The sequence below is a fragment of the Manis javanica genome, chromosome 2 (genome assembly GCF_040802235.1).
Source record: "Manis javanica isolate MJ-LG chromosome 2, MJ_LKY, whole genome shotgun sequence".
Lineage (NCBI taxonomy): Eukaryota > Metazoa > Chordata > Mammalia > Pholidota > Manidae > Manis > Manis javanica.
In genome coordinates this window covers 92,290,056-92,312,673 of record NC_133157.1, presented here as the reverse complement: position 1 = coordinate 92,312,673, position 22,618 = coordinate 92,290,056, and the positions used below count along the sequence as shown (strand labels likewise).

At 40.7% G+C, this 22,618-nt stretch overlaps 1 protein-coding gene across 4 annotated transcripts in view; it reads left to right on the top strand.

Annotated features, from left to right (window-relative positions):
* The window catches only part of IARS1 (isoleucyl-tRNA synthetase 1), a 113,240-nt gene extending 102,941 nt beyond the window's left edge, over window positions 1-10,299 (top strand). For all 4 annotated transcript variants that reach the window (XM_017665526.3, XM_073228871.1, XM_073228870.1 and 1 more), the window contains one exon: window positions 9,799-10,299. In XM_017665526.3, the coding sequence (XP_017521015.2) occupies window positions 9,799-9,881 (83 nt within the window). In that variant the 3' untranslated portion in view covers window positions 9,882-10,299. The remainder of the gene's footprint in view (window positions 1-9,798) is intronic.
* The last annotated feature ends 12,319 nt before the right edge of the window (window positions 10,300-22,618 follow it).

Here is a 22,618-nt window from a genome sequence, read left to right as displayed (position 1 = left end):
TTAGTATTTGCTTCACATATGCTGGTGCTCCTGTATTGGGTGCATATATATTTAGAATGGTTATATCCTCTTGTTGGACTGAGCCCTTTATCATTATGTAGTGTCCTTCTTTATCTCTTGTTACTTTCTTTGTTTTGAAGTCTATTTTGTCTGATATTAGTACTGCAACCCCTGCTTTCTTCTCACTGTTGTTTGCCTGAAATATGTTTTTCCATCCCTTGACTTTTAGTCTATGCTTATCTTTGGGTTTAAGGTGAGTTTTTTGTAAGCAGCATATAGATGGGTCTTGCTTTTTTATCCATTCTATTACTCTGTGTCTTTTGATTGGTGCATTAAGTCCATTTACATTTAGGGTGACTATTGAGAGATATGTACTTATTGCCATTGCAGGCTTTAGATTCGTGGTTACCAAAGGTTCAAGGTTAGCTTCTTTAGTATCTTACTGCCTAACTTAGCTCGCTTATTGAGCTGTTATATACACTGTCTGGAGATTCTTTTCTTCTCTCCCTTCTTATTCCTCCTCCTCCATTCTTCATATGTTGTGTGTTTTGTTCTGTGCTCTTTTTAGGGGTGCTCCCATCTAGAGCAGTCCCTGTAGGATGCCCTGTAGAGGTGGTTTGTGGGAAGCAAATTCCCTCAGCTTTTGCTAGTCTGGGAATTGTTTAATCCCGCCATCATATTTAAATGATAGTCGTGCTGGATACAGTGTCCTTGGTTCAAGGCCCTTCTGTTTCATTGCATTAAGTATATCATGCCATTCTCTTCTGGCCTGTAGGGTTTCTGTCGAGAAGTCTGATGTTAGCCTGATGGGTTTTCCTTTATAGGTGACCTTTTTCTCTCTAGCTGCCTTTAAAACTCTTTCCTTGTCCTTGATCCTTGCCATTTTAATTACTATGTGTCTTGGTGTTGTCCTCCTTGGATCCTTTCTGTTGGGAGTTCTGTGTAATTCCATGGTCTGTTCGATTATTTCCTCCCCCAGTTTGGGGAAGTTTTCAGCAATTACTTCTTCAAAGAGACTTGCTATCCCTTTTCCTCTTTCTTCTTCTGGTATCCCTATAATACGAATATTATTCCTTTTGACTTGGTCACATATTTCTCTTAGTGTTGTTTCATTCCTGGAGATCCTTTTATCTCTCTCTATGTCAGCTTCTATACGTTCCTGTTCTCTGGCTTCTATTCCTTCAATGGCCTCTTGCATCTTATCCATTCTCCTTATAAATCCTTCCAGGGATTGTTTCACTTCTGTGATCTCGTTCCTGACCTCTGTGATCTCCTTCCGGACTTCATCCCACTGCTCTTGCATTTTTCTCTGCATCTCATCCCACTTCTCTTGCATTTTTCTCTGCATCTCATCCCATTGCTCTTGCATTTTTCTCTGCATCTCTGTCAGCATGTTCATGATTTTTATTTTGAATTCTTTTTCAGGAGGACTAGTTAGGTCTGTCTCCCTCTCAGGTGTTGTCTCTGTGATCTTTGTCTGCCTGTAGTTTTGCCTTTTCATGGTGATGGAGATAGTTTGCAGAGCTGGTACAAGTGACCGCTGGAAGAGCTTCCCTTCTTGTTCGTTTGTGGCCTTTTCCTGGGAGAATAGCGACCTCTAGTGGCTTGTGCTGGGCAGCTGTGCGCAGACAGGGCTTCTGCTTCCTGCCCAGTTGCTTTGGGGTTTATCTCCGCTGTTGCTGTGGGCTTGGCCTGGCTGGGGCTATTCCTCCAAAATGGTGGAGCCCCGTTGGAGGGGGAGCGGCCGGGGGGCTATTTATCTCCGTAAGGGGCCTCTGTGCTCCCTGCTGCCCAGGGGGTTAGAGTGCCCAGAGATCCCCAGATTCCCTGCCTCTGTTCTAAGTGACCTGTCCTGCCCCTTTAGACTTCCAAAAAGCACTCTCCAAACCAAAACAACAACAGCAACAATGAGAGAGGGAACAGAAGGAAAAAAAAAGGAAAAAACACGCGATTTTTTTTTTTTTTTTTTTGTCCTCCGGTGCCGGTCCCAGGCCCCCGCTCACTGGTCCTGCTGCCCTGTCTCCCTAGCACCAGGGTCCCTGTCCTTTCAAGGCTTCCAAAAAGCACCCACCCACCGGTCCCGCAGGGAAGGAACGCTCGATATTCTTTGTCCTCAGGCGCTGGTCCCAGGCACCCGCTCACCAGTCCGGTCGCCCTGCCTCTCTAGCACCAGGGTCCCTGTCCCTTTAAGGCTTCCAAAAAGCACTCACCAAAAAGAGAGAAAAAAAGGGGAAAAACGCTCGATTTCCTCCGTCCTCAGGTGCCGGTCTCAGGCACCCGCCCACCGGTCCCACAGGGAAAAACACGCGATATTCTTTGTCCTCAGGCGCCGGTCCCAGGCACCTGCTCACCGGTCCCGCCACCCTGCCTCCCTAGCACCGGGGTCCCTGTCCCTTTAAGGCTTCCAAAAAGCACTCGCCAAAAAAAAACCGCTCCGGTTTCTTTCCACCCTCCGGGAGCCGGGGGGAGGGGCGCTCAGGTCCCGCCGGGCCGGGGCTTGTATCTTACCCCCTTCGCAAGGCGCTGGGTTCTTGCAGGTGTGGATGTGGTCTGTATGTTGTCCTGTGTCCTGTGGTCTCTATTTTAGGAAGATTTTTCTTTGTTATATTTTCATAGCTCTATGTGTTTTTGGGAGGAGATTTCCACTGCTGTACTCACACCGCCATCCTGGCTCCGCCCTCTGGATGATCTTTTTGATGTATTTTTTAATTCAGTTTGCTAATATTTTGTTGAGGATATATGCACCTGTGTTCCATCAGAGATATTAGTCTATAATTTTCTTTTTTTTCTGGTATCTTTGTCTGGTTTTGGTATTAGTGATACTGGCTTCATAGAATGAGTTTGGAAGTATTCCCTCCTCTTCTTCTTTTTGGAAAACTTTAAGAAGGATGGGTATTAGGTCTTTACTAAATGTTTGATAAAATTCAGCTCTGCAGCCATCTGTACCTGGACTTTGTTTTTAGGTAGTTTTTTGATAAGAGTTTAATTTCATTCCTAGTAATTGGTCTGCTCAGATTTTCTGTTTCTTCCTGGGTCAGTCTTGGAAGGTTGTATTTGTCTAGGAACTTGTCCATTTCTTCTAGGCTGTCCAGTTTATTGGCATATTTTTCACAATATTTGCTAATAATTCTTTGTATTTCTGTGGTGTCCACTGTGATTATTCCTTTTTCACTTCTGATTTGGTTTGTGTGTACACTCTTTTTTTCTTGGTAAGTCTGGCTAGGGTTTATCTATTTTGTTTATCTTCTCAAAGAACCAGCTCCTAGTTTCATTGATTCTTTTTTTCTACTGTTTTATTCTTCTCTATTTTATTTCTGCTGTGAACTTTATTATGTCCCTCCTTCTACTAACTTTGGGCTTCATTTGTTGTGTATCTTTTTCTAGTTTTGTTCATTGTGATTTTAGACTGTATTTGGGATTGTTCTTGTTTCGTGAGGTAAGCCTTTACTGCTATGTACTTTCCTCTTAGAACCACCTTCCCCACAGGTTTTGGGCTGTTGAGTTGTTTTCATTTGCCTCCATATGTTGCTTGGTCTCTGTTTTATTTGGACATTGATCCACTGATTACTTAGAAACATGTTGTTTAGCCTCCATGTGTTTGTAGGCTTTTTTGTTTTCTTTGTGTAATTTATTTCTACTTTCATACACTGTGGTCTAAGAAGCTGCTTGATACAATTTCAATCTTTTTGAATTATTGAGGTTTTTTTGTGGCCTATTAAGTCATGTATTCTGGAAAACGTTCTATGTATACTTGAGAAGAATGTGTATCCTGCTGCTTTTGGGTGGATGTTCTGTAGATATCTATTAAGTCTATCTGATCTAATGTATTGTTCAGTGCTTTTTTTTCCTTATTTTCTGTCTGGTTGATCTATTGATCTGTGGTGTGTTAAAGTCTCCCCAGATGTGTGTGTCACAGTCTGTTTCCCCTTTAATTCTGTTAGTATTTGTTTTACATATTGAGGTGCTCCTATGTTGAGTGCATATTTATAATAGTTATATCCTCTTGTTGGACTGCCCCAATTATCATTATGAAATGTCCTTCTTTGTCTCTTGTTACTTTCTTTGTTTTGAAACCTATCTGCTAAAAGTACTGCTACTCCTGCTTTTTTCTATTATTTGCATGAAATATCTTTTCCATATCCCTTCACTTTTAGTCTGTGTATGTCTTTGGGTCTGAAATGAGTCTCTTGTAGCAGCATATAGGCCGGTCTTGATTCTTTTTATCCATTCTGCCACTGTATGTTTTTTGATTGGTGCTTTCAGTCTATTTATATTTTAAGTGATTATTAATAGATATGTACTTATTGCCATTTTATTAATTGTTTTCTGGTTGTTTTTATATCTCCTGTCTGTTCCACTTTTTCTCTCTTATACTCCTGTTATTTGTTGGATTTCTTTAGTGTTGTGATTGGATTTTCCTTTCTTTTTTGTGTATCTGTTGTGGGCTTTAGTTTCATGGTTACCAAAGGTTCAAGGATAGCTTCCTTACTATATAACAACCTATCTCAAATTGCTGATTACTCTGTTTTAGATATGATCTAAAGGTACTTTGTTTTGTCTTCTTTCTCCTCCACATTTTATGTATTAGCTGTCATAATCTGTACTTTTTGTGTATCCCTTGACTGATTTGGGGAGTAGTTGATTGCGCTTGTTTGAATTTCATACCTGCTTGGTAATTAATTTGTCTGCTACCTTTACTGTGGGTTTATTTTCACTTGTGAAAGCTCTTTAGTCTTAGGAACATTTCCATTTACAGCAATCCCTTTAACATATCCTGTAGGGATGGCTTAGTGGGGGTGAATTCCTTCAACCTCTGTTTATTTGAAAATTGTTTAATCTCTGCTTCAAATTTAAATGATAGTCTTTGCCAGGTAAGTATTCTTGGTTGGAGGTGCTTCTGTTTTATCATGCCACTCCCTTCTGGCCTGTAAGGTTTCTACTGAGAAGTCTGCTGATAGCCTGATGGGGTTTCCTTAATAGGTAATCTTTTTTCTCTCTCTGGCCGCTTTCAATATTCTCTCCTTATCCTTGATATTTACCATTTTAATTATTATCTGTCTGGTGTTATCTTCCTAGGGTTCCTTTTGTTAGGGGCTTCCTCTTCCTCCATGACCTGAGTTTCTATTTCCCTCTCCAGTTTGGGGACATTTTCAACAATTATTTCCTCAAAGAGACCTTCTATCCCTTTGTCTCCCTCATCTTCTGGTGTCCCTATTATGCAGATATTCTCTTTGGATTGGTCACACAGCTCTCTTATTACTTTTATTCCTAGAGATCCTTTTTTCTGTTTTTTGGCTTCATTGATTTCTTGTTACCTTATTTCCGTATCATTTACAACTTCTTCAACCTGTGATAATCTGCTATTAAATCTCCATTGTATGTTTCATTTCAGATACGGTATTCTTCAGCTCTGAATGGCTCTTAAAGGTCTTTTGTCTTTTTGTTGAAGTCCTCCCTGAGATTTTGAATATTTTTCTGTAGATCTGTGACCATGTTTATGACTTTGACTTTGAAATCTTTATCAAGAAAATTGGCAATTTCTGTTTCATTCAGCCCTCTTTCTGTTGTTTTGTCCTCTGCATGGAACATATTCCTCTGCCTCATTTTGCCAGGTTCTCTGTTTCTTCCTATGGAGTAACAGCTTTATGAAGGAGGCACCCTCTAGTGTGGAAAAGCTCAAGACGCTTTACCACACCTTTGTGGTCAGTGCAGAAGACTGCTGTAGTTGCTGTGGGCAAGGTCACCCTCTGCCTGGCCTGCAGTAATGGTGTGGGCTGCAGGCACCTAGGTCCCTTGCCCGCATGGGGGAAGGAGCTCCTGGGGCTGGCTCCTGCAGGCACCTCCCCAGCTGGACCAAAAGGCAACAGAAAAGCTGGGAGGGCTTCCCTTTGCTTACCTTGTGGCCAAGTCTGACACTACCACTGGGCCAGGAGGGTTGTCTGCCAGCCACACATGCAGGGAGGAGCCTTGGGGCTGCATTGCCTGCAAGGGGGATGGAGTGTTGGGCTCCCGAGAGTTCCCAACCTGTTGGGCCAAGGGCCAGCTGGAAAGGTATCATCCACCTGCCCTTTCTCCTGAGAAGAGGCCTCTGTCTAACCCTTATGCCTCTGGCACTCCTCTGTCTTTCCCACTGCTGGGAAGTCTTTAAAACTGCCCACTTTGCTTTTGTCTCAGTGAGCCTGCCTCTTCTCCACAAGCGTCTTGAACCTTAGCCTTCCTAAGTGTCCCACCTGACTGTATTGTCCAGCCCCACTAATCACCAGAACACCATGTAGTGTGGGCTCGTCCTCCCAGGGCAGATCTCTAGGGCCAGGTGTTCAGCGATTCTGGCCTCCTTACCCCTTCCCCATTCCATTCCTTTTTCTCCCACCTGTGGGCTGGAGTTGGGGGAGGGCTTGGGTCCCAGCTGGATCTCAGCTTTGCCGCTTTACCTTTTTATGTGAGGTCTTCTTCTTCCCCGGGTGCAGGTTGATAGGTCTCCAGTCTTCAGGTTGTTTTCAGGTTTAGTTGTATTTGCTGTATTTTCATGTTCTACATGTTTTGGGGAGGAGTTTTCCACTTGCTTTCCTACTCCACTATCTTTCTCTCCCACAGCTAGTGTTTTGACAGATTTTTTTGACCCCAGAAGCTAAACATTTTTAAACAAAATGCTCACCTCTCCCAGTCTTCATGGACAGGCTCTGCTGGACCATTCCTAAAGCACAGCCAAGCCATTTACAACTCAGCTTCAGCCTTCATTTCCTGTTTGCACTGAGCCTGAAGGTCGGATCTGGCCAGAAAAGCTTTTAACAAAGCTTTTAACTATTTGCAGAATTGAAAATTTAGGGTCTTCTCAGGTCTTTTCTGTGTACAGCTCCTGCCCCAGGCATACATGTTGGTTTTTGAACAATTCAGTATTCATGGGCACTTACATTGATGCCCTAATTGTCCAAACTGCTTTTTTCCCATGCCTTTCTTCCCTGGAAAGAAGTTTATTGTATGTTTCAAAGTCCCCAGGCAGCTGTGGGCTTTTTGTTTGCTTAACAATGTTTCTAATGGTACCAAGGCTTTTCCACCTAGAGTTCCAACTAAGGCAAACCAGAGAGAAGCAGTCAAGTACTCCCTTCAGGTAGACCCCACAAATGAGAACACAATACTTTTGCTCTGCTGTTCCTGGGACTTAGCTTTCTTCAGGCCCACTGCCAAGGTAGGAGGGGTTGGGCCACACACAAGTGGAAACACCATAGATCTTTCCAACCCTTTTCAGATTCCTTTTTCTTGAGTCAATATTGAATTTGAGTTGGCTGCTTATAAATCTGGAGTTCTGTCTAGAGTTCTGACAAAGTTGATTCTGTTTTGTGATGTTTCTGTTGAAATCCAGTTTAAAGAAGCATTTCTCTAGTTCTTTAGGGCCACTGACAACCCAGGCCCACTTTATACTCAGATATTTGAGGCTACAGAGAGCAAATATATAAGGGCCAGAGTTTTCATGAGGACATGTTCTGTCTATTTTTACTCCAAAAGAAGGCTGAGTGAATCAAGTTCTCTATAGTGGTTTGTTGAGGTGCATGAGCTCTTTATATATTTTGCTTGTCAACCCTTTATCAGATATGTCATTCATGAATATATTTTCCCATACTGTAGGACGTCTTTTTGTTCTATTGATGGTGTCCTTTGCTGTACAGAAGTTTTCAGCTTGATATAGTCCCGCTTGTTCATTTTTGCTTTTGTTTTCCTTGCCTGGGAGATATGTTCAAGAAGAGGTCACTCATGTTTATGTCTAAGAGATTTTTGCTTATGTTTTTTTCTAATAGTTTTATGGTTTCATGACTTACTTTCAGGTAGGACAGCCATTTTTTTTTTTTTTTTTTTTTTTTGAGAGGGCATCTCTCATATTTATTGATCAAATGGTTGTTAACAACAATAAAATTCAGTATAGGGGGGTCAACGCTCAATGTACTATCATTAATCCATCTCAAGCCTAATTCTCGTCAGTCTCCAATCTTCTGAAGCATAACGAACAAGTTCTTACATGGTGAACGAATTCTTACATAGTGAATAAATTCTTACATGGTGAACAGTACAAGGGCAGTCATCACAGAAACTTTCGGTTTTGATCATGCAATATGACCTATAAACAATCAGGTCAAATATGAATATTCGTTTGATTTTTGTACTTGATCTATATGTTGATCCCCCATTTCTCCTACTATTATTATTATTTTTATTTTTAATAAAATGCTGAAGTGGTAGGTAGATGCAAGATAAAGGTAGAAAACATAGTTTAGTGCTGTAAGAAGGCAAATGTAGATGATCAGATGATCAGGTGTGTGCCTATGGACTAAGTATTAATCCAGGCTAGACAAGGGCATCAAGACATCCACGGATGCAGAAGATTTCTCTCAAAGCAGGGGGGGTGAGGTTCTGAGCCTCACCTCTGTTGATCCCCAAATTCTCACCTGATGGCCCCCCTGCGACTGTGCCTGTCTTAGGTTGTTCCTCCCTTGAGGAATCTTACCCGTCTCTGGCTAACCAGTCATCTTCCGGGGCCATACAGGGAAATGTAAAGTTGGTAAGTGAGAGAGAAGCCATATTGTTTGCAAAGGTTAGCTTTTTACTTCTTTGCAGATTTATGCCCTGTGGTGGACAGCCATTTTTAAGGAAAGTTCATCCTTCCCTTAGAATTCAGATCTGGCTAGAAGCAGTAAGCAAAGAACTTCTTAAAATTATCTTTTCCTTCCCTCTTTCTCCCCAACTCCCCTGAGCTCTTATACATCCTGTGTGTTTTGAGCAGTCACATTTGTGTTACACTCTGGGATGCTCATGTGTTTTCTCCCTGGTGCATTGTCTTTTCACTCTTCAACATGAGCCTGCCGTCTGACAGCTGCTTGCTTTCTAGCATTGCAAGGTGTCCTGGGCTTATCAGGTTCATCCTCTTACCTGCCCAGACTTGGAAATTCTTGCTCTCCTTTTCAAGGGAATTAATATTTAGAAACCACAAATCTGGGCTGCTGGCTTAGCATTTCTTCCAGGCCTCTTCTGTAGGCAAAGGTAATACTTGTCTGGGAAATACCTCCAGAGATCTGCCCAGGACTTCTAAACCCAACTGAGGAGTTGGGGTCCACCTGCAAACCCATGAAAGTCCACACAAGATGGTGGCCACTTCTAGCACCAACTGTAACATCAGAGGGTTTCCCAAAAACCACCTTCAGTTTTGATCATTTGCTAACAGGGTTCACAGAGCTCATGGGAGCTACTGTGCTCATGACTACATTTACTGTTGGAAAGGGTAAAAAGACTAGAAAGGAAGAGGGGCCCAGGGCCAAATCTGCAAGGGATCCCAGCATGGCACTTCAGGGTGTCTTGTCTGCATGGAGTCATTGACAGTGTGACCTCCTCCTGTCCCTGATGTATGATTAGAGGTATGTACAGTGTATCACCAACCAGGAACAGTCACTTAAGCCTTGGTATCCAGTCTCTGTTGAGGCTTCATTCTTTGGGCATGATTGATTCCTCTCCTAGAAGGTGGGTCTCAGTGTCAGGTGAACTACATGACCCTAATCATATGGTTAGTCCTTCTGTTGCAGCCCACTCCTCCCCAAGTCATCTCATTAGCATAAACTGTCAGATGTGTTCAGGGTCTCACCATTACTCAGGAAATCCCAAGGGTTTAAAGGTTCCCCCAGGAGCTGGGACAGGGTCTGACCTTTCTTAGGGTGAGGCCAAATTCCTTACTATGCAGGCAATAAATATTTTTTTAATGTTCATGCAGAATAGGTAGAAAATTGATTTCTTAAAAGCTGCTGCTTTCTTTCCTAGAAATTACAGAAGAAATCCCCATGAAGACTTTGAACACGAAGACCGTGTATGTTTCTGTATTACCAGCAGTGGCAGATTTGTAACATTGAGTAATCAGTGTGGTCTGGTCAGCTACACACACATGCTGAAGGTATTTCCCTCAAGTGTATATATATACTCTGTTTTTGGTCTTACGTTGAAATGGGATTGATTTTTCAAGTGACTTGAAACCTCACAGTAGTACTCACACTTTACTGTTAGAAACTGCAGTCTGTGGAAGGTTACAGTGTTACCTCAGCACTATAGAGTTTATTTCCATACTTAGTGATTCTTTAGTGTAGGAGGTACAGGTGATTTAAATGACATAGTATACATATTCTGTTCTATGGCCTTTTAAAATTTGAGACCTCCTGAAGGAATGGACAATGTTAAATATTTCTGCTACCTGGATTTTCTGGGATAGTTTGACAGAATATTTTAAGTTTCTGTAAGTCAGAACAATAAACACTTTCTCCCAGATAATGTGTTAGAAGTAATTCATTTCCCATACTTTAATGAAGCTTGACATTTGTAATCTTTAAAGATTATTAGTGACTTCTGTATTAATACAGTAGAATAAAAATGTGATTTCACTTACTCCCAAAATCCTGTGTGTCAAGCCAATGCCAAGACAAAATTAGATGTCCAAGAATTTATTGGAAATTTACATGAAGGATAAAGGGGAGGAGGAGCAGGCATAGAGGGATAGTTTTGATCACATTTAGGTCTGACACCTGGGAAAAGAGAGGAGGAAGGAAAGGAGATTGACTGGAAAAAACCTAGGCCACAGTGCAGCTCTGGGCAAGTATTGTTCAGGCCACTGGAGAGTCCCCAAGCAAGGGTCTCTGTAAGACACAATCCGAAGTTTGGCAGAAATGACCCAGCTTTGTACCCCTGCCTTGCTTGGTGGCTTGGAGTGACAGAGGGGAACGTGGCCTCAGCACAGATTCCTTGGTGAATCTGAAAGGGCAGTAGCTGGAGGCTGACAACCAGCTGTTCCCTTTGCATCAGATTTTCCCAAAGGGAAATCTGAACAGTGCGTCTTTGGCTGCTACAATAAATGCATTCAACTCCAAACCCACAAAGTTGGAGGAGACAAAACAAGATAACGAATGTTAACAAGGATTGGAGAAATTGAAACCCTCACACATGCTAGTGGAAATGTAAAATGGTGCAGTGTAGCATAGGAGCTCTGCTCCTGGCAGGTTTACACTGGATTTGGTAAGACTAAAAAATGACAACTCTGTAGGATCCATACCAAGCTTTCTTCTCATGGTGGCCAGTCTAGTGGTGAAATCGCATCCGCTGTGTCTGCCTATAGCAAGTCTGTAATCCACAATCCACAGTAGAGCACTAGGCAGAGGTCCTTACATAGCAACACAGAGACAATAGTGACCTCCTGCCAAGGTACCTAAGCCTGCACAGACATGAGCTCATGGTGCATGCACACTGAGGAGTCATAGACAGCACAGCGTGTGCCAAGTGGGCAAGTTGGTCAGGGTCAGCCGGGCATCCTGGCCATGGGAACTCCATTTTCCCTACATGCAACCACTGTGGAAAACAGTAGGGAGAGTCCTCAAAAAACTAAAAATAGAACTATCATATGACCCAGCAGTTCTCTGGGTATATATCTGAAAGAATTGAAAAGCAGGACCTTGAAATACTTGTATACCCAGATTCGTCGCAGCCTTATTCACAACAGCTAAGAAGTGAAAGCAGCCCAGTGTCCATAGAGGGATGAATGGATAAAGAAAATGTGGCCTTTACATGCAAGGGAGAATCATTCAGTCTTCACAAAGTAGGACGACCTTGTGCTAAAGTGAGTTAACCCAGTCACAAAAAGACAAAGGCTGCATGATTCCACTCTTACAAGGCATCTAGAGTCGTTCCAAAACAGTAAGTACAGTGGTGGCTCTCAAGCTGCACGGGGAAGAAATGGGCAGTTGATCAAAGGGAATTGTTTGGTTTCACAAGAGGAAAGAGTTCTGGAAGTCTACTGCACAACAAGGTGAATACTAAACTATATCCTTAAAAGTGATTAAGTTGGTAAGTTTTATTTTTTACCACAATTTTTAAGTTTCTTAAATGTGAAGGGTACTTGTCAAAGGGACAGAAATCAACATGAGAAGGCTCACAGGAGCCAGAGTTGGAACAATTAGAAAAAGTTTAGTATTGGACTAAAATCCAAAATATAAATTTCTGTGACCTATATTGACGTAAATGATTAACTAAATGGGACAGAAGAGACAAATCTGTACAGAATTCCAAGTAACTCATGTATTTAGTCCCTACACCTTAAGAAAAGTGACCACAGTTTAGAAAACTGGCAAATACTACCACAGACAGGATAAAAATTAACATCATCAGTCATGGCAGCAGTACTCTTGATTTGATGTGAAAATGATACATTCATCTCTGGTCCTCCTGAGAGCCTGTTAGCTCAGTGTAGCCATGAGAAAGACATCAGACAACCCCATATTGAAAAACATTATACAAATGTGATTCTCATTCATCCAACACCAAATGGCAGTGGTGTATGTTTTCCCTACATATATATAGAACAGTAACAATATTGTACACAGTAGTTAATAGTAGTATAATTTCATTCGGGTACCTGGACCTGATTCCAAATGTGTGTAAATATGTGGGAAGGGTTCTTCCCACACATACTTACACCAAGCAATTTTTGAACACCAGCTATCTGCCCAGAGAAAGACAGCACCAGAGTCCCAGGTTAAGGGCTCTGTCCTACAAGACTGCCCTCAACCCCCCAAACTCCAGACAGCAGTTGCAAGCCCCAGGCAGTTACGTGTGATTGTGATTTTCTGGCTACTGACTGGAGGTTCCCACAACATCCCCCTTACATTTGATTAATTTGCTAGAGCAGCTCATAGAACTCAGGAAAACACATTTGCCAGTTAAATAAAGGATGCCATAAAGGATACAAGTTAACAGCCAGAATAAGAGAGACATAGGGCAGGAGAATGTATTTGCAAATGACTTATCCGACAAGGGGTTAACATTCCAAAGTATATAAAGAACTCAACATGCCTCAACACCCAAAAAGCAAATAACCCTATTAAATGGGAAGAGGATATGAGCAGACAATTCTCCAAAGAAGAAATTCAGATGGCCAATGGGCACATGAAAAGATGTTCCACATCATTAATCACCAGAGAAATGCAAATTAAAACCAAAATGAGATAACCCCTCACACCAGTTAGGATGGCCAACATAGAAAAGACTGGGAAAAACAAATGCTGGTGAGGATTCAGAGAAAGGGGGACCCTCCTACACCGCTGGTGGGAATGTAAATTAGTTCAACTGTTGTGGAAAGCAGTATGGAGGTTCCTCCAAAAGCTCAAAATAGAAAATCCATTTGACCCAGGAATTCCACTCCTAGGAATTTACCCTAAGAATACAAGATCCCTGATTCAAAAAGACATATGCACCCCAATGTTTATTGCAGCACTATTTACAATAGCCAAGATATGGAAGCAACCTAAGTGTCCATCAGTAGATGAATGGATAAAGAAGATGTGGTACATATACACAATGGAGTATTATTTAGCCATAAGAAGAAAACAAATCCTACCATTTGCAACAACATGGATGGAGCTAGAGGGTATTATGCTCAGTGAAATAAGCCAGGTGGAGAAAGACAAGTACCAAATGATTTCACTCATCTGTGGAGCATAAGCACAAAGCAAAAACAGAAGGAACAAAACAGCAGCAGAATCACAGAACCCAAGAATGGACTGACAGTTATCAAAGGGAAAGGGACTGGGGAGGGTGGGTAGGAAGGGAGGGAAAATGGGACAAAGGGGCATTACGATCAGCACACATAACAGTGGGGGGCACACAGGGAAGGTAGTACAACAGAGAAGATAAGTAGCGACTGTAGCATCTTACCACACTGATGGACAGTGACTATAAGAGAGACATAGGGAAAGGTCCCAAATAAAGGAGTTTCTGCCTTTGTGGAGCTTGGGGCCTGGCTCAGCGCATGGAGGCATTCTGATTCCCCAACTATAGAAGCTCTCTGTGATCAAGAAGGAGGATCCAACCGAACAGAGCAGACAAAGCAGAGAGAGAGCAAGCACTTCCCAGGTTTTTGTGAGGGCTTGATTGCATAATCATGATTAAGTAAATTATTGGCCATTGGCTGATCCAACCTCCAGCCCCTCTGAGGATCCACAAGTCTCATTAAGACAAAACACCTGTTTCAGCTTTAAAATGTGATAATTTGTTACAGCAGCAGTAGGAAACACACTGGGCAAAGTCTTAACTAGGTTACAAAAAACAAACCATAAAAGAAGATAATAAATTGGACTTAAAAATTAAAGACTTTTTATTAGACATTGTATAGGCAATAATAGGCAACCCACAGACAAGATATTTCAAAACATGTAAAAGATTTGATCAGATATTTCACCAAAGATGTGCAAATGACAAGTAAGCACATAAATTGTTTCAGCCTTAAAACTTCAGGGAAATGGAAATTAAAGTCTCAATGAAAAGCATTATATGCCCACTAGAATGGCTCAAAGTTAAAATCCTGATCATGTTATGTGTTGGCCAGGATGTGAGAGCAACTGGCCCTCTCTGACACTGCTGTTGGGAATGTAAAATGGGACAATTAACTTGGAAAACTGTTTAGCAGTTGTTTTAAGTTAAATGTAGATGTTGGATCCATACAAGATGGCATAGAGCTGGTTCTACTTGCTCCTCTGGGTAAGAGCAGCTATAAACCACAGAAATAACTAAAGAGCCAAACTCAGACTACTGGAGAAATAACACAGTGGTAGGTTCTCTTAAATTTTCCCACCCAACATTGCAACAGAAGACAGCCAGGTAGGTTCATTCCTACCACAGTCCAAACAGGAGCCTGCACAACACTGCCACTGGCACAGGAACCCTGTTAGCATCAACAAGGGATGTGTCCCTCCTACCCAGAGACCTGGCATTACTGGAGGTTATCAGTAGGGGACATCCTACCATAAGCACCCAGACAAGACAGCCCCTTCATCTTCATGGGCCTGAGACTCCCCTCCCCCACCCAGGACACTAGGTGACTGGGGTATCTGGTGAGGGTGCAGGTGTCTCACCATAATCATACAAGTGGCAGTGCTCTGTCTCCACAAGGTAGGCCAGGACACATGTACTAAGCAGAATAGAGTGCCTGCCACTGAAATAGAAGATATACTGGGATCCAGTCTCCCAACAGTAGAAAATCACCACTTACAGGGAGAACTAAGAAAAAAAAACTTGAATGAAAAGACAGTCAACTGACACGAACACCAAGTTAAACGTTGAAATTACCAGACAATTTTCAGGTGGCCATCATAAAATTACTTCAAAAATTACAAATTATCCTGAAACAGTGAAACTAGATTTTAGCAAAAAAGTTGTAAGAACCAAATAGCGATTATAGAACTGAAAATAAAACAGAAATAAAAAAAACTCACTTAGTAGGCTCAGTAGTAGTAGAGCAGAGATGACAAGAATCAGTGAGCTTGAAGAGAGGACAACAGGATTGATCAAATCTAATCGGGAGAGGCTATATATTGGGGGGGCTGGGAAGCCTCACAGGGATCTGTAGAACATCTATATGATAGTGTCCCAGAAGTAAAACAAGTGGAGGAAAAAGCCGTATCTAGAAATATGGCTGAAAACTTCAAATATGGCAAAAGTCACAAATCTAGAGGTTCATGAACTGAAAAAATCCAAAGCAGGATAAATCCAAAGAAATCCAAGTCAAGGTAAGAATTGGTTTGCTGACATAGGGCCATTAATGTGAGTGACTTCATCTGTAGGCCTGTGGTTTCCTTTTTAATACAACACATGGTATAAGATTATTAATACCCAACTGAGTGAGCTCTGAAGGGAGAAAAGCAGTGAGAATGGGAGGTCCTGACTCCCCAACACAGAACAGACCTTATTTTTGAACAAGCAACTCTAGATGTCACTAAAGCATGCAAGGAACAGAAAGCATTACAGAGCTGGAGCATCTTTGAAACAGGAACAAATATGGGTTATTGGAGGACCTCAACAGCAGCAAGGATGGCTACAGAAGGCATACGAAGAGCACAGAGACAGTCACAGTTTTGTTGTCCTTTTGAAGATCTGAGGCTTTATCTTAAGATGAGGGGAATTTTCTATGGCTTTGAGTAGCAGAGTGGTACAATTTAAATATCAAAAGAGTACTTTAATATATGTTTGAGGAGGATTGGAAAAGGTGGTGTGAGAAGTGAGGCAGAAATGTCCTCCCCAAACTATATAACATGAAAATACAGCAATAAAACTAATCCTAAAAGAGTGACCAGAAAGAAGGCTCCAACAGATGGCCTATTTCTGGGGAAAAGAGATCTCACAGAAAAGGGTAAAGTAGTAAAGCTGCAATCTGGAAGGAACACAACCCAGCTCACAGGTGAGAGGAAGAGAAACAGCAGGGAGGAGGCAGTAGAGGCCAGGAATGCTAAATAACCAGCCCTAGAGATCTCTGGGAACATGAACCCACAATTGCATGGTGCTGTGGAGATTAGAGGGGTTGGAAAGCACGACAGGTGGAATACTCAGAGACTGGGATTCCACTTATGGAGAACAGGTACCTACAACCAGCAGCTCCAGGACAGAGGAAAGATGGACACTTTGAAAGACTTCCCAACAGTGAGAGAGCTGCTAAAGGGGCAAGTATTACACAGAGCTTGCTGCTCAGGAGAAAGGATAGGTGGACAAAATCATCCCAGCACACTCAGTCCAGCAGGTTGGGTGGGAACTTTCAGGAGCTTCAGGCCCTCCATACCCCTGGCTGGCAAGGAAGCCACAAGGCCCCCCGGTGTATTCCACAGCCTGCCACTCTTCCTCCTAGCCAGCACCTCCTCATGAACTGCTTCCCCAGCCATCGCTCCAGGCCAGCCAGAGGGCAGCCTCACCTATGGCAGCTTAAGGGACATATTGCAGAGGCTGCTCCCTGTACCTTGGTTCACTGGCCCTGGCAGTGGAGGCAGGCACTGTGGCAGAGAGTACAGCTTCTGGGCACTAGATGGCACCACCTACACAAAGCTATTCCACATTATTCATTAGGATTATTAAAAAGCAGAACCTTGTTGAATCCACAATCCCACAAACACCAGAGCCTCAGTGAAACTGAAATCAATTTTCCTGAAAAAGATTTCAAAATAAAAATCATAAACATTCTAACAACTACAGAAAAATATTCAAGAGCTCAGGGACGAATTCAAGAAAGAGAAACTTTGAAAAATACAGTATCTGAATTGAAACCTAAAATGGAGGGATTTAAAGGCAGACTAGAAGAGGTAGAACAAATGGTAAATGGAATGAAAAGAAATTAGAGATGCTGAGGCAGAGAGAAAAAGGATCTCTAGGACTTAAAGAATTTATAAGACAACTCTGTGACCGATCCAGATGGAAAAATATTTGCATATAGGGGTACCAGAAGAAAAAGGAATAGAAAGTCTCTGAGGATATAATTGCTGAAAATTTCCTCAATCTGGGGAAGGAAATACTCTCTCAGGCCATGGAAGTGCACAATCTCTGAAGACAAAGGACCCAAGGAACACAACACCAGGCCATATAATATTTAAAATGACAAAGATCAAGGACAATGACAGTATTAAAAGCAGCAAGAGAGAGAAAAAAAACCCACAAAGGAAAACCCATCAGGCTATCATCAGACTTCTCAGCAGAAACCTTACAGGCCAGAAGGAAGTGGCATGATGTATTTGATGCAATGAAACAGAAGGGCCTGGAACCAAGAATACTCTACCCAACAAGATAATGATTTAAATTTGAAGCAGGGATTAAACAATTTCCAAAGAAGCAAGTTGAGTAACTTTGCCTCCCACAAACCATCTCTACAGTATATTTTAAATGGCTGTTATACATGGAAGTGATCCTAAGGCTAAATAGCTGTCAACAGAGAAAATAAAACCACAGTAAAGGAAGTAGACATTTTGCTAAGCAAATACAAAATTAAATCAGCTTTGCAAAAAGTCATTCAAGAGTTACACAAAGAGTACAGAATATGATGTCTAACATGTAGTGTGGAGGAGGAAGAAAAAGAAGGGAGAAAAAATCTTTGGATTGTGTTTATAATAGCGTAACGAACAAGTTAAGTTAAATGGTTAGACAGTAAAGAAGCGGCACATGAACCTTGGGTAACTATGAATCCAAAGCCTGCAATGGCAATAAGTACATATCAATCAATAATCACTCTAAATGTAAATGGACTGAATGCACCAATCAAAAGACATAGAGTTACATTCAGTATTATAATGAGCAAGATAAAACGCATTAAAAAAGCAAGACCCATCTATGTGCTGTCTACAAGAGACTTCAAAACCAAAGACACACATAGACTAAAAGTGAAGGGATGGAAATAGATTTCATTCAAACAATAGAAAAAAGCAGAAGTTGCAGTATTGTATTAGGCAAAATAGACTTCATAATAAAGTAAGAGATGAAGGACATAATGTAATGATAAAGGGGTCTGTCCAACAAGAAGATATAACCATTGTAAATATCTATGCACCCAATATAGGAGGACGCAAATGTGTGCAACAAATATTAACAGAATTAAAGAGGTAAATAGAATGCAATGCATTCATTTTAAGAGAGTTCAACACACCACTCACTCCAAAGGACAGATCAACCACACAGAAAGTAAGGAGACAGAGGCACTGCAAAACACTTTAGAACAGAAGGACCTAACAGACATCTACAGAACAATCCACCCAAAAGCAGCAGGATACACATTCTTCTCAAGTGCACATGGAACATTCTCCAGAGTAGACCACATATTAGGGCACAAAAAGAGCCTCAGTAAACTCAGTAGGATTATAATCATACTAACAAGCTTCTCAGACCACTAAGGTATGAAACAAAATAAATTACGGAAAACAAACAAAAGCCCACAAACAAATGGAGGCTTAATAACATGCTTCTAAATAATCAATGGATGAATGACCAAATAAAAACATTAAAAAAGCAATATATGGAGACAAGTTAGAACAACTGCTCAACACCCCAACTTCTGTGGAACACAGTGAAGGCAGTTCTAAGAGGAAAGTATATAGCACTACAGGCCTATCTCAACAAAGAGCAATCCCAAATGAACAGTCTAAAATCACAATTAATGAAACCAGAAAAAGAAGAAAAAAAGAGGCCCAAAGTGAGTAGAGTGACATAAAAGCCAGAGAAGAAATAAAAAAGTATAAAACATAAAGAATTAATGAAACCAAGAACTGGTTCTTTGAGAACATAAACAAAATAAATAAACCCTGAACAAGAATTAAAAAGAAAAAAAGTCTATACACACATGAACAGAATCAGAAATGAGAAAGGAAAAATCACTATGGACACCACAGAAATGCAAAGATAAATTGGATAATCTAGAAGAGATGGACAATTTTTTAGAGAAATATAACCTTCCACGATTGACCCAGTAAAAAACAAAATCTGAACGGACCACTTACCAGCAATGAAAATGAGTTGGTAATCAAAAACAACCTAAAAACAAAACTCCCTGACCAGTTAGCTTCACCACTGAATCTTATGAATCATTTAGAGAAGACCTAATACCCATCATTCTTAAAAGTTTTCCAAAAAGTAGAAGGGGAGGGAATACTTCCAAACACATTCTATAAAGCCAGTATCACTCTAATACCAAAACCAGCCAAAGACACCACAGAAAAAGAAAATCACAAAACAATATCCGTGATGAACATAGATGCAAAACTATTCAACAAAATATAAGCAAACCAAATTCAAAAATATATCAAGAGGATCATGCACCATGATCAAGTGGGATTCATCTCAGGGATGCAAGGATGGTACAACATTCAAAAATCCATCAACATCATCCACCACATCAACAAAAGGACAAAAACCACATAATCATCTCCATAGATGGTGAGAAAGCATTCAACAAATTTCAACATCCATTCATGGTAAAAACTCTCAACAAAATGGGCATAGAGGGCAAGTACCTCAACATAATAAAGGCCATATATGATAAACCCACAGCCAACATCATACTGAATAGTGAGAAGCTGAAAGCTTTTCCTCTAAGATCAGGAACAAGACAGGGATGCCCAACTCTCCCCACTAATATTCAACATACTACTGGAGGTCCTAGCCACGGCAATCAGACAGAACAAAGAAATACAAGGAATTCATATTGGTAAAGAAGTTAAACTGTCACTATTTGCAGATGACATGATATTGTACATAAAAAACCCTAAAGACTCCACTCCAAAACTAGTAGAACAAAGATCAGAATTCAGCAAAGTTGCAGGATACAAAATTAATATACAGAAATCTGTGGCTTTCCTATACACTAACAATGAACTAATAGAAAGAGAAATCAGGAAAACAATTTTGTTCACAGTGGCATCAAAAAGAATAAAATACTTAGGAATAAACCTAACCAAGGAAGTGAAAGATCTATACCGTGAAAACTACAGGACACTCTTAAGAGAAATTAAGACACTAAGAAATGGAAATTCATCCCATGCTCCTGGCTAGGAAGAAATAATATCGTCAAAATGGCCATCCTGCCCAAAGCAATATATAGATTCGATGCAATCCCTATCAAATTACCAACAGCATTCTTCAATGAACTGGAACAAATAGTTCAAAAATTCATATGGAACCGCCAAAGACCCTGAATAGCCAAAGCAATCCTGAGAAAGAAGAATAAAGTAGGGGGGTCTCACTCCCCAACCTCAAGCTCTACTACAAAGCCACAGTAATCAAGACAGTTTGGTACTGGCACAAGAACAGACCCACAGACCAGTGGAACAGAATAGAGACTTCAGATAGTAACCCAAACATATATGGTTAATTAGTATATGATAAAGGAGCCATGGACATACAATGGGGAAATGAAAGCCTCTTCAACAGCTGGTGCTGACAAAACTGGACAGCTACATGCAAGAGAATGAAACTGGATCACTGTCTAACCCCACACACAAAAGTAAATTCTAAATGGATCAAAGACCTGAATGTAATTCATGAAACCATAAAACTCTTAGAAAAACACATAGGGAAAAATGTCTTGGACATAAACATGAGCGACTTCTTCATGAACATATCTCCCCGGGCAAGGGAAACAAAAGCAAAAATGAACAAGTGGGACTATATCAAGCTGAAAAGCTTCTGAACAGCAAAGGACACCATCAACAGAACAAAAAGGAATCCTACAGTATGGGAGAATATATTCATAAATGACAGATCCGTTAAAGGGCTGACATCCAAAATATATAAGGAGCTCACATACCTCAACAAACAAAAAGCAAATAATCCAATTACAATATGGGCAGAGGAGCTGAACAGACAGTTCTCCAAAGAAGAAATTCAGATGGCCAACAGACACATGAAAAGATGCTCTACATGCTAGTCATCAAATTAAAACCACAATGAGATATCACCTCACACCAGTAAGGATCACCTCCATCCAAAAGACAAACAACAACAAATGTTGGCGAGGTTGTGGAGAAAGGGGAAGCCTCCTACACTGCTGGTGGGAATGTAAATTAGTTCAACCACTGTGGAAAGCAATATGGAGGTTCCTCAAAAAGCTCAAAATAGAAATACCGTTTGACCCAGGAATTCCAATTCTAGTAATTTACCCTAAGAATATAGCAGCCCAGTTTGAAAAAGACAGATGCACCCCTATGTTTATCACAGCACTATTTACAGTAGCCAAGATATGGAAGCAACCTGTGTCCATCAGTAGATGAATGGATAAAGAAGATGTGGTACATATACACTATGGAATATTATTCAGCCATATGAATAAAACAAATCCTACCATTTGCAACAACATGGATGGAGCTAGAGGGTATTATGCTCAGTGAAATAAGTCAGGCAGAGAAAGACAAGTACCAAAGGATTTCACTCATATGTGGAGTATAAGTACAAAGAAAAACTGAAGAAGGAACAAAACAGCAGCAGAATTTACCAAAGGAAAAGGGGCAGCGGAGGATGGGTTGGAAGGGAGGAATAAGGGCAGGGAAAAAGAAAGGGGGCCTTACGATTATCATGTATAATTTGTGGGGGGCTTGGGGAGGGCTGTGCAACACAAGGAAGACAAGTAGTGATTCTACAGCATCTTATTACGCTTATGGACAGTGACTGTAATGGGGTTTGTGGGGTGAAGAGGGGAGTCTAGTGAACAATGTTCTTCATGTAATTTTAGATTAATGATACCAAAAAAATGTAATGAAAAAAATCCTAATAAAAAATGCATGGCTGAGTATATAAAATATCAATAGAGAAATGACAGATTAGTAAAAAATTTGTGTAAGGTATGTGACAAAGGGATCATTTTGAAAATATATGGAATCAACAAATAGTAAAACAACGGGGAAAGAAAATAAGCACTTCACAATGAAAGAAAAGTAGTTAAATAAAAAAAATACACACAAAATTCTAAATTAAAAATTCTACCTTTTTGTCATAGTTAAACTATGTATATCTAGCTATGTTTTTCACATATCAAAATGTGATGGAGTAAATAATAGTGGTACGTCCATTATTAATGTGTATATATAACATCTATAATATAAACATTTTAAAAATCAGTGATACAAAATATAGGTATGTTAACATCCAGACTAATCACATGCCAATTTTCTGCCCGTATTTTAAAGATTATAAATGGCAGAGGAATTGTGGGAGCTGTCAAATAGTGGTGGTACTATTTACTACTTTGGTAATGTTTTGAGTATTTTATATATTTATATATATATGACATTAAATATATATATATATATTC